This window comes from Dermacentor variabilis, unplaced genomic scaffold (assembly GCF_050947875.1).
Source record: "Dermacentor variabilis isolate Ectoservices unplaced genomic scaffold, ASM5094787v1 scaffold_13, whole genome shotgun sequence".
In the NCBI taxonomy this organism is placed as follows: domain Eukaryota; kingdom Metazoa; phylum Arthropoda; class Arachnida; order Ixodida; family Ixodidae; genus Dermacentor; species Dermacentor variabilis.
Window position 1 is genome coordinate 23,456,317 of NW_027460291.1, and position 12,459 is coordinate 23,468,775.

Genomic DNA, 12,459 nt, shown 5'->3' on the forward strand with positions numbered 1-12,459 from the left:
CGCGTTCCAGGCCTGTTTTTTCGGCACACAGCGAGCGACTCCACCAGCGGCCGCGCAGCACTTAGAGAAGCTACATCTAGCTCGACCAGCTTCGATATACGCCCCCACAGATCACCCGCGTGCAGCCTGTGTTTAATTTCCCGGCAATGGACACAACTACACACGCCTTTCTGCGACTCTTTCAAGCCGCCATAGACTCCTTTCTATGAAGGCCCGCTTCGTGTGGTTTCGCGTTCAGAGAAAAACTTCAAGATTGACGTTTGCGGCAAAGAGACATTGTCGTGCGACCGCGTGAGACCAGCATATCTTGAATGTTACCTGTTCATTCTATCTGCCATTCCCACGTAAGCCTCCGTCATTTTAAGGGGGGCGCCCTTGTAACGACCATCCATCACTTCGGTGTGCCTCGCCGTGGGGGCATTGCCCCCTGCTCGAACTGAAGTGGCTCCCCGACTGGGGCGCCGCCACTGCCACTCAGAAAACCTGCTTTTACTTTTGGATAAAGGCAGTCTACTTTCGGTTCTCAAGCTTTCAAAACGTACATTCCTTGCCTCCGCTAAACCGAACTCCCAACACTTCTAAAGCTTCACTTGCGTACCGAATTTTAATAGGTGGCTTAGGTCAGAGGTGTATACGGATAAGATGCCTATTGCACTGACCCGCTCTCATGAAAATGTACCTCTGCACATTTGCGGTGCGCAGACAAAAGGACAACATGTACAGTCTAGAGCTTTCAAAGAGCACGGCTGAGCCACCTTCGCGATTAGCACTTTGATCTTCGCAATGAGCGTCCACGCCACCGGACGTTGCCACAGTAACAGCCCCGCGCTCTGATGGCGAGTGGACATCTGTAGCCTAGAGCGACGTACACTGCAAGTAATTGCTTCCAGGGTCTCCTGCTTATCGCTAACTGAGGTCCACAGGCGCCATTGACGTCGTCAGCTTTTGCAGGAGAGAACTCGGAATACCACTATCACCTTTTTATAGCGGCAATGTATTAGTCGGTCCTGTTATCTTGCCAGGTCAACTTGCCGAGATATCTTGTGCGTTTTCCTGTCCGCCCGTGCTACAGACGCTGACTGCTACGCACTTCGTCTGGGGCCAGCTAAGGGTGAGTTTCCGGAAAACTCCATGACAATTTTATTCCCATCATCGCTGAGCGTGGATGGTATTCACACACAATCACTAGAAATTAGGGCTGCAGTCATTACTTATCGTAGTGGTATATACATCATTTTTCAGTACAGTTAACGCGACTGTTGGGGCTATTCCATGAAAGAGATATCGACAAACAGTGGTAAGCAAAGGTTATTGCTCTTCACTAGCTTTGGATCATGCATGTTTAGACTAGCAGCTTACGATAACTAATGTCGGCTTGTGATATTCGAGGTGGAAGAAAGAATTAAAATTAAAATTTAATTATTCACTGAAATGAGGAATAACTTAGATGGTTCTCTGCATTCATTGCCGATTAATTAATTTCGGAAAGAACTGCCTAACCATGTCAGTTGACATTTTTGTATTCATAAGTTATGTAACCCACCTCTGCTATGTCTCTAAAATGAGATTGCAGTATTTGTAAATAAATAAATAAATAAAATCTGCTGTTTTGCGTGCCATAACAACAATATGATTATAAGGCACGCCGTAGTGAGGGACTCAAATAATTTTCACCACGTGGTGTTCTTCAGCGTGCACCCAAAACACGGTAAACGAGCGCTTTTGCATTTCATTCCCCGTATAAAAGCGGCCCACTTTTGATCCCGGTGTCCTCAGGCTTAGTAAGAAGAGGGAATAAATATTTATCGCTAAGCGACGCTGCAGAAGAAAGTTGCCTTGTAGTAGTGTTGCGAGGTTGTGTCTCCCGTCACGTTATCGCCTCTAAATTAACTCAACACAAAATAGTTCTCCGGAACAAAAGTTTCACTGCCTTATAGAAGTGTTTTACAAAACTTGTTCCCGTGGGGAGGCTTACCGTGACGAATTACTTGAGCGGACATCAGGCTAAGTCAACACACTTCTCGTAATTGAAACCTCGCAACAAGACACATGAGTGAGGGACAGGTTGCTATGTGCCTAGGCAAAGCACATGTGGAGCTCCCTTAAGCACATAGGGATCTGTCCTTCACGCTCTTGTGAACCACATTTTTCACATGTGCGGATTCTTGCCCGAAGTACTGATACTAGAACAAGGGAACTGGTGGAAGGCTATGACATAGACAAGAAAGGCAGCTTGTCCGTTAGCGAAACTTCGTTATTATGTAAGGCCGAGAAGAGGTTTCTTGAGCGTTGTCTGTCATGAATGTTTGATTAGATGCGTGAATGAAAGTTTGCTCTGTGTGCATGTTTTGACCGATGGTATGTATGTGCCAGTGTTCTGTGGATAAAGCAGTTGCGAGTGGCGCCCTGCCCCGTTATTTTCTCTTCGAGAACCTGCGCAAGACGGGGTGTGGCCGCAAGACCTACGGCTATATTAAAGATTTCCTAGCCAATAGAATAGCAACTATCCGGATAGGAAATGAACGGTCAGAGCCTGTGGACCTCGAAGACAGGGGTACCCCACAGGGGTCTGTCCTGTCGCCTCTGCTTTTCAACCTAGCACTCCTGCCCCTGCCCGAACTACTCAATCAGATCGAGGGCGTGGACCTGTCCTGTCGCCTCTGCTTTTCAACCTAGCACTCCTGCCCCTGCCCGAACTACTCAATCAGATCGAGGGCGTGGACCACGCGTTCTATGCCGACGATCTAACGGTGTGGACGAACCGCGCGGAGTCCGATGCCTGGGCGAAGGAAGCCCTGCAGAGAGCGGCAACGACCGTCCACGAGTATGCCACGACCTGCGGCCTGAGCTGCGCTCCACAGAAATCGGAGCTGCTCATGGTACAGCCCGGAAGACCAAAGAAAGAGCCGCCGCCGAACATAATCATCACCATCGACGGCACAGAGATCAAACCAACATAGCAGATCCGGATACTGGGCCTGCTGCTGCGCAGCGACGGCAAGGCGCACGCAGCCGTCAACAAAATCAAGACCACATCCGAGCAAGTCCTGAGCATGATCCGGAGAGTCACCAACCGGAACAGAGGAATCAAAGAAGAAGACGCACTGCGCCTGGTGCAGGCATTCGTCGTGTCACGAGTAACGTACTCCGCCCCGTACCTCCAGCTTTCGAAGGTGAACCGCGAGACGCTGAACACGACGATAAGGAAAGCAATCAAACTCGCCATGGGCATCCCAGTCTACTCGTCAACGCAGAAGCTGCTGGAAATGGGTGCCCACAACACGGTGGAATAGCTGGTGGAAGCACACCTATCCCACCAGACAGTAAGGCTGAGCCGGACAGAGCACGGTCGGGCCGTCCTACGCAGGATAGGATGGCAAATTGAACAGCTACCGACAACGGAGCCGCTCCCCACAACGTGGAGAGACATTATTAAGACGAAGCCCCTCCCCCGGAACATGCAGCCGGTGAGGAACAACGAGAGACGCTCTCCGCGGGCCAAGGCACTGGCTCCACAGCTGGAAGAGGACCCCGAGGTCCTCTACGCGGACGCTTCGCTTCCCAAGTACGGAACCAGAGCAACGGCGGTCGTCGCCACCATCGATAAACTGGTCACAGGCGCGTCGATACGGACGACGAATACAGCCGAAGCAGAAGAAGTGGCTGTGGCCCTCGCACTCGCTCAACCGGGAGTGAGGACCGTGGTCACAGACTCCCAGACCACCTACGAAACTTACCGCAAGGGGAACATCTCTCCCGCGGCACTAGCGATCCTCACCAAATGCAAATCACCAGGACGGGCCGTTGAGCTCGTGTGGGTCCCGGCTCACTCGCAAGTGGAAGGCAACGCACTCGCCGACCACTATGCCCGAGAACTGTCAATCCGGGCCGAGGGCGAGCCAGAGCTACCGCGCCCCGTGACAAGCTACAAAGAAACCACGCAAATGTACAGAAGCGGCAGATGTAGGCTTCCCCGTCCGCATCCGCAACTCAACCGAATGCAGCAAACGATCGTGCGACGCACGCAAGCGCGGTCGCTAGCGCATCCCGTGCTCTTGCACAGGATGTTCCCAACGGAGCATGACACTTCATGCCCTTTTCGCAGACGGTCAAAAGGCACTCTAGCACACATCCTTGCAGAGTGCACTAAGCTCAAGAACCGCCCACCATCCCTACCCCCCCTCCCCAGCCCCCCCCCCCCCCCCCCGAGCGATGGGAGACCTTGTTGTCCAGCCCCGAGCTACCGACCCAGCTCGCGCTGGCGGCTAGCTAGGAGCCAGGAACTGCTGGACGCATATGGGACCTGATAAGAAGGTTCCACCCCATCTGGTGCCAGCGCGCACCAACCGTCACTAAGGGCTCAGCACAAAAGTTGATTCTCTCTCTCTCTCTTGTTTGTGTCCGTTTGTTTGGAGTCTTTATATTTTATAATGATCAAATGTATCACCCGCAGTGAGCTTGAGGCACTGTCGGAGCAATGCAGAATTTAATTATGAAACACTCTCAGCATCTGAACGAGAACCTAATTACCCTTCACGACGATTAAAGCACCATCTGTGGCCACTGCGGCTGTTCCCAATCGAACTGGCCAAGTTACAAACCTTTCGACGCTTCGCAAGAGTAAGCTACAGAAGCACTACACTTCATGCTTACATATACTTGCTTAGGGCGGTTGGGCACTGACTCCACTATAAGATATTAGTTACCCTTTGTGCCATGAAATGCCCTGTACAAGGCCTGAAGTCTTTGTTCTGTAAAGTGCAACACTTTTTTTTCGAAAGTCTTTGTCGTAGTATACATGTGCGATTCTGTATACAAAAAGAAACATGTACATAATGCAGTTGCAATTCTCGCGTACTTTTTTGACTATATATACACGAACTTTCACTACATCATTTGTTTCTGATTAGGAGATCCATTAACAATAGTCAGAAACAGAAACTGCAAGAGAAGGCACTAACGTGGCTGAAAGGCTTGTTACTGTTAGGCGCACTTCAACTGTGTTGACACGCATTGCATTTATGCTGCGAGACACATAAATGTATTTCATGGGCGGACCCATGTACCCGTTCATGTTCACATTAAATAACCCAACACACTCAGTACAGATACAGCCTCGAGGGTGGATGGGATGTCGAAACACCCTTTTTGCACCCTTAGTTTCTCTGAAAAATTTGAAACTCGGCGCATTCGTTGTCAGAACGCCTTAACTACACCATTTCATTAATTTCAAGGTGCTTAGAGGCGGCTGAGTGTGAAATATATGCCTTGGGGAATGGAAGGGTGCTCACGCGCTTGAACATTTCAAGCAACAAAAAAGCCATAAGTGCCTATTTTTCAGCGGTTTGTGCGAAGGCATTGCTCGAGCACGTCATATGGTCACAGTAGGCTTTGGATGTCAACCTGCTACTTCACGGGCATGGTGCCCCCTGCGGTGAAATGGAAAAACATCGATCTTTCATTTGTTTCCTCCCTACTTTTCGCTTTTTAGCACTTGCTTCGTTTAAGTTGTTTAAGCTCGGCGTTGCTTAATAGATCAGCTGCCAGTGATCAGCGAACTACAGCGCGTCAACCAATTGTAGTTCTTCAGGCGCATGATGTAGTATATTAGCGGAGCCGGCTCAGTATTGTGGGTAGTAGGTCTCAGGCTATTTCATGCAATATCGGTTGGAATAAACGTTCGCAGGCGCATGCGCATAAATCTAATGGCGATAAGAACAGAGAATTTATAGTGCAGGTGGCGCGCCCCCATCCTGAGGCGTAAATATACACAAGCGCTTTGTCCGCTTCTCTGCTTCCTGCCTTTCACGTATTAGTGCTACCTTCGGTTGAATTGTTTCACCTTGGTGCTGATTTACAGAAAAATTGAGGCATTGAAGAGCTTGGCGTCAGTGTATCAATGCCACTAGAGGCGCTACTGCACACTTAAGGTACTGTATTATTCTACGGGGTTGTGTCGGTGGAGTGTTGCACTGCTTACAGCTGCGTCTGCCAGCACTGAATCGCGTATTTTCAACATCCATTCGAAGATCGCATTGTGGATCGATGCAGCAATATAATCGCTTTGTCCCCCTTGGACGCTCTGTCCCCTTGGTTGCCCTTTCTGTCATTTTGCCACGTTGAATTCAAGCGTCTGTATGATTGCTTTAACTGTATGTTTGTATGAATGTACTTTTATGTTCCCACCCTGCTGAGATCGTATAAAAGATCGCAGCATATATCTAAAAATAAATAAATAAATAAATAAACTAATAAATAAATAAATAAATAAAACGAGGTGGCCTAGGAAATGTCCATCTCTTCGTCAGGCAGGTTGTGTCACGTCTGTTTTTCTTTCCAGACGTTGGCCATCCATTCTTGCCTGAAATGTTGCAGCATCCATTAGTTACTTATCTTGATGATGTAGTAGTGTTGTGACCCCTCAATAATGATCCACAGCGTCCTTGGAGCTTTATAAAGGAGGGGGCCGCTCTGGCATTCTGTAAAATTCTAAGGCGTTCTAACAAATGACACATAAGACCAAACAGGGCAACATTTAACAACACACAAAGGCTGACATCCTCCTCCCTCCCAAAAAGAAAGAAATGAAAAAAATGAAGAAAACGGCACAGCGCACTAACACAACATACATCAGTGAGAAGCTGCTGTTTCACAGCCTTTTTTTAATTGAGTGAGATTACCTCATTTAGAAGGTCAAAGATTACAGGGTATTGTCTTCTAATGTCTGGAATGATATAACCTAATTCTTGATCCGCATAGTTTGTAAGTGAACGTGATTTATATACTGATTGTTTTTTGAGCGTATATGCGCATGCTTTAATAGGATATTTAGTATCAAACAATACTTTATTTGCTTCATGCTGACGGAAAATTTACAGCGTTAGTTGATACTGATAGAGTTCTTTTATTCGGAGCACTTTATATTTTCTAAAGTACAGCTTAGTGCCTTTAGTAAGCAAATATTTTCTATTGCTCTGGCTGCTCGTTTTTGCAGCGACTCAAGACAATTGAAGTTAGTTTGTGCTGTTAAAAAACCATACTAAATAACAGTAAGTTAAACGTAAATGAGTAAGTGCATTGCAAATTTCACGTTTTATATTTATAAGCAGATAATATCTCAACCTGTTTAAAGTTGCAACAGGTTGTCTTAAATTGGCATTGAGTGCCAGATTATTCTTATTGAAATTTATTTTTCATCTCAAAGTTGAGGCTGGAATCGGGAGATAGTAACGTTGGCCACTTGTGGAGAGCCCGAGCCTCCCTGATCCATGGAGAACAACAAGGACATAAGGGCGAGTTCATTGAACGTAAGAAAGCCAGAAAAGGTTTTACACAATACAAGTCAAAACGTACATGGACACCCAATATACGCATTACAATATAGAATACTGCAAAATACACTGCAATATACATAGACAGTTTTCTTAATGCCTAAATTACCATAGCAACTCTTTTCAAAATAAAAGAGATTCCCTAATATCACGCAGACTGCATTGTTCAAATGTTATTTTTTGATTATTTGATTTAATAACCCAGTAACAGTGAACCGTAGCATTTGACGCCAACAGTGTGTTCTACAGAATGGGATGATCCGATGTTGTTGGTGATCAGTAGGTCATGGAATAACATAAGTTTCCATACCAAAGATATCTCAAAAGGCGCGATTGTTATTGGACAGTGATTGCTCATATCTTAGTGCTAGTTAATACTCGTAAAGTTTGTGAATTGGGAAAATGTAAAAACGTTTGAGCAATTCACCGGTGTGTGCATAATATGCGATACGTTACATACGTAATCGCTGTCCTTTGATCTTTGTATATCTTATAATTATTCGTTGTCATTGTACTTCCCAATACCAAGAAACAATACTTGACATGCGACATAACTGCCTGTTATAGAGTGTTATCTTAACAGAATCTGGAAGAAAGGAAGGCATTCTTACAAGTATACCTACACATTTTGAAAGATTAGTAAATAAATTATTAACTTGTGGTTCCCACGACATGGCATAATTATGAAATACTCATAAAGTTTACTCTCTCTACAATTTCAATTGACGCGCGCCTATACGTAATCTGTTTTCTGAAGAAACAATCGGTGTCCGCGACTGAACAATTACAGCTTTTGTTTTGTTGCATTAACTAATGAATGTTGTACACTCCATGCGAGTAAACTCTCTAACTTAGTATTTATAAGTGTAGCTAAGGCATCCTTATCGTTACCGGTAAAGAAAATGCTAGTGTCGTCTGCCTACATTACGTATTTATGTTTATCTCTGATTTTAACAATGTCATTTATATGTAAGTTAAGAAGCAACGACCCTAAATGCTACCTTGCGGAAACTCGGTTGCTTTTTATTTTATTTCTTTATTTATTTATTCATACTCTGAGCACATTCCAAGGCAGGAGTTGCGGTTACATTGCTCTCGTGTACAAACTAAACACAATACTTCTTTATACAGTTCTATAGAGAGCAATCAGGATAGGAAGGCACAACATACAGACAAATAAAAAAACAATAAATCACATGAGTTACAATTACAAGTTATATCGCTATAACTAAAGAAAGAAAAAGTGCTGCGGCAAACAGCTGCAACGAAGAACAGCTAAGAAAAAAAACGTATAATTTATTTGTTTCAGTTTTATTTAGTACATACTGCACACCCTTCGATCCAAACAGAGGGGCAAAGAATATATACAAAGAATAGCGAACAAATCGGGAACAAGCAAGTACGAATTTATACAATTCTTAGTCACAGTGTGTCTGTAAACCGTCGTTCCAGTCCGCATTGTTTGGGGAAAAAAGAAAACTTAAACGTAATAGTTCGAGCATAATAGGGTGTTAGTGAGTCAAGATGATACTGTGTTGTGTGCCGTGTTTTTGCAGGCGTTATGTAAGTTGATTGTTTCATTTCAAACTTTTTGTTGAGAAGGAGGGAAAGTGTTTCAAGTCTCAGGTGCTTTCCGTGTGATTCAAAAGTAGGTATAGAATTTTCTGACATAATTTTAGAGGGAGACTCCAGCCTTGCGAATTGATGAAATATAAAGCGAACTGCCTTGCTTTGTATTTTTTCAAGGTGCCTGATATCTGACTTAGTGTAGGGACCCGTGACACACATGCATACTCTGCCTTTAGTCTAATAAATGAAAAATAACATAGCAATATTATGCGTTTGCAAATATTTGGTAGCAGGCTTATCAAAATATTGTAAACCAGGGCATTCTGTTATCTTTTCTGGCAAGTCGTGGCGAGTTAACATCTGGGGAAGCGTCGTGAAGTTTTCGTCGTAATGATCATTGTTTACGCATGGCCTTATTACAAATGTCGTCAACGTGTACCGACCACTTCAAATCATGCGTGAGATGAATCCCTAGGTACTTAAATTTTCTAACCTCCGATAATTCTGCTGGTTGTAGCCTCTAGCAGAAAATTAACAGATTTTCGTTACGTGTCATACGCAAATAAACAGTTTTTGATGCGTTCAGCTCCATTTGCCACTCGTCACACCAGAGAGAGACTTTTTGTAAATGGTTACTAAGTTCCTATTGGCCGCTGAGAGTGCATATTTTAGCAAACGCAATCGTGTCATCTGCCTAATGTTTGATGGCTACTTGGGGTGAAAAACTTACATCCATATTGCTATTATAAATGGAGAAACTAAGAGGGCCTAGAACAGTCTCTTGCGGCACACCCAATTTAACTGATTTATTGCTACTGCAAACAGAATATAATGAAACAAATTGTTCACTTTCTGATAAATCTTGACACGTGCGCTTGTTTCGGGTGAGCGCTTTTTACCGTCTAACAAATGTTATATCTCAGCGTGGGACGCGCCTGCATGTATCGGAAGTTTCTGGAACGTTATCGATGGTTCTATATGCTGTCTGTTGTCACCGAACCTTGTGTAATCTGATTGCATGTATGGGGGACGCGAATGGCGTAGAACTTTCGGGAAGACACGTGGGCACAGCGATTACTCTGAAATGCTCGATGGTTTGTGTATAAAGGCCGAGGGGCTTCGCCGGTAGACCAGATTTCGACGACCGACGACCGTGTACCGTGTCGCCGCTTTTGCTGTATTTTGAGTGTAACTTGCTTTCGTGGACACAGGATCGCCCACTAAAACGCTATTTCCACCGTTAACTGTTCTCCTTTCTTCACCGTCACTACCATGTGATATCTGTTGGAGGTGCTTTTCGTTCATGTTCCGAACGCTCTCGACAAGCCATGATTCAAACCCGGACCGCAGAGACGACACCGACGTCGTCCCGGATCATCGAGCAAGCCGCCAGCTACAACAACTGGCCCCGGTGCACGGACTTCTGCCCGAGACGAACAAGAAGAGCCTGGTCGAGACAACCCTAATGGCAGCCGCAGCGTCCTCCTTCGTTCTGCAAAAGCCCAGGGAGTCACCGACCTTCCATGGATCATCATCTGAAGACCAAGAAACCTGGCTGTAGACCTATGAACGAATCGCGACTTTCAACAACTGGGACTCCGACGATGAGCTGCGGTATGTATATTTCGCCTCAGAAGACGCCGCCAGAACGTGGTCTGAGAACCGGAAGTCCACCCTCACAACGTGGGACCTGTTCCGTAGCAGCTTCCTGAGGACATTCACAAGCGTCATGCGCGAAGAGCGCGCTCAAGCTCTACTAGAAACCTAAGTACAGCTGCCATGAGAGACCACCGTTATCTCCACGGAGGAGATGGTCCATCTTTTCCGGCACGCCGACCCGGAAATGTCCGAGGAGAAAAAAGACCGCTTCCTGATGCTGGGCGTCAAGCAAGAGCGATTCGCCGGACAGATCGGCAACCAGCAAAATAGTGTAGCTGAGTTTTCTACAGCGACATCGATGATTGAGAAAGCTCTGGAAATATGGCCCAGTCCGGCGGTAGTCCGTCAGCCCATGTCCGGAAAACTAGAAGCAACAATCGATGGAGTTGCCGTTGCTGTTCGTCGAACTGACCAAGATCCTTGACCGCCGACGAAGACGCCGATGACACTATCTGGGTGACATAACGACACGCCATCTTCCCGACAAAATCTGCAATGCTGCGCTATAAACACACGCACAACAGAAGTAGAAAAGGACAGGATGCGCGCATGCTCAGAGCTGAATTTTACGGGGTGAAAAATGACATATTATATATATATATATATATATATATATATATATATATATATATATATATATATATATATATATATATCGACGCGCACTACATCTGCAGGCTTCGAGTGACGCCTGACCCCGGCGAAAGATCACGTGAACAAGGGGGGCTATACTAATCCAGGTACAACCAAATTAGGAAGGCCCACTGAGCTCGAACAAAAACACTCCCTCACCAGAACAGGAATTGGCCTCTTTAGTGCAGTATTCGGCCACAATCTCCCTAATAATTTCTTCAATTAACCAATGGCCCTCAGTCTCCAGTGCCTGCGAAGCACCTCACCAAGGCGGCGGTCAGACTTGCAACGCAGCAGAGGGTGCAAGGAGTCTCTGGGTCCGGACAGGCCGCCAATGGAAACTGACCCTTGCAGCGTTTAACACGCGAAACATCTAGAGTGAGGCTAACTTAGCAAGATTCTTCGAAGAACTATCAGACATTGTTTGGGATATTATCGGCCTTAGTGAGATTAGAAGAACTGATGAGGCTTACACATTGCTGAATAATGGCCATGTCCTCTGCTATAGGGGTCTCCCAGATAAGAAGCAATACGGGGTAGGATTCCTAATCCATAAGGACATAGCGGGCAACATTGACGAATTCTACAGCATCATCTAGAAGGTAGCAGTAGTCGTAAACCAACTCAATAAGAGGTGTAGATTAAAGGTAGTTCAAACCTACGCTCCAACGTCCAGTCACGACGATGAGTAAGCAGATCAGTTTTATGAATATGCTGAATTACCGATGAGAAAAGTGCAAACGCGGTATACAGTAGTAATGGGTGACTTCAATGCAAAAGTGGGGGGAAAGCATGCGGGTGAACAGGCAATTGGCAACTGCGTGTCGATTCTAGGAACGGTATAGAATAGATGCTGGTAGAATTCGCAGAAAAGAATGAGCTGTGAATAATTAACACCTTTTTCAGGAAACGTAGCAACAGAAAATGGACCTTGAAAAGCCCTAACGGTGAAACAAGAAATGTAATTAATTTCCTACATTCAGCCGATCCCAGCATAGTGCAGGATGTAGAAGTGTCAGGTAGGGTAAAGTGTAGGTTAGTGAGGGCCAGGATTCACCTCAATTTGAACAGAGGAAGACGAAAATTTGTCAAGAAAGAACAGGTCAACTTAGAGGCAGTAAGTTTAAAAGCAGACAAATTTAGGCTGGTACTCGAAAACAAATATGTAGGCTTAGAATAGAGAGATGAAGATGATGACATAGAGGTAAAGAATGAAACGGTAACGAGGCTGGCTTTAGAGGCAGCAATTGAACTGGGAGGCAAGGCA

The 12,459-nt window shown here is 45.6% G+C and overlaps 1 protein-coding gene across 5 annotated transcripts in view; it reads left to right on the forward strand.

Annotated features, from left to right (window-relative positions):
* Positions 1-1,021: 1,021 nt before the first annotated feature.
* Positions 1,022-12,459, forward strand: part of LOC142566825 (organic cation transporter protein-like) — a 465,662-nt gene continuing 454,224 nt past the window's right edge. For 2 of the 5 annotated variants that reach the window (XM_075677710.1, XM_075677714.1), the window contains exon 1: positions 1,022-1,111. Coding sequence is in view for 1 of the 5 variants with exons in the window: in XM_075677715.1 (XP_075533830.1) it covers positions 1,273-1,297 (25 nt within the window). In the remaining 4 variants the exon portion in view is untranslated. Of the gene's footprint in view, positions 1,112-1,241; positions 1,298-12,459 lie in introns of those variants that run through there. The other 3 variants (XM_075677713.1, XM_075677715.1, XM_075677711.1) reach the window with 3 other exon arrangements.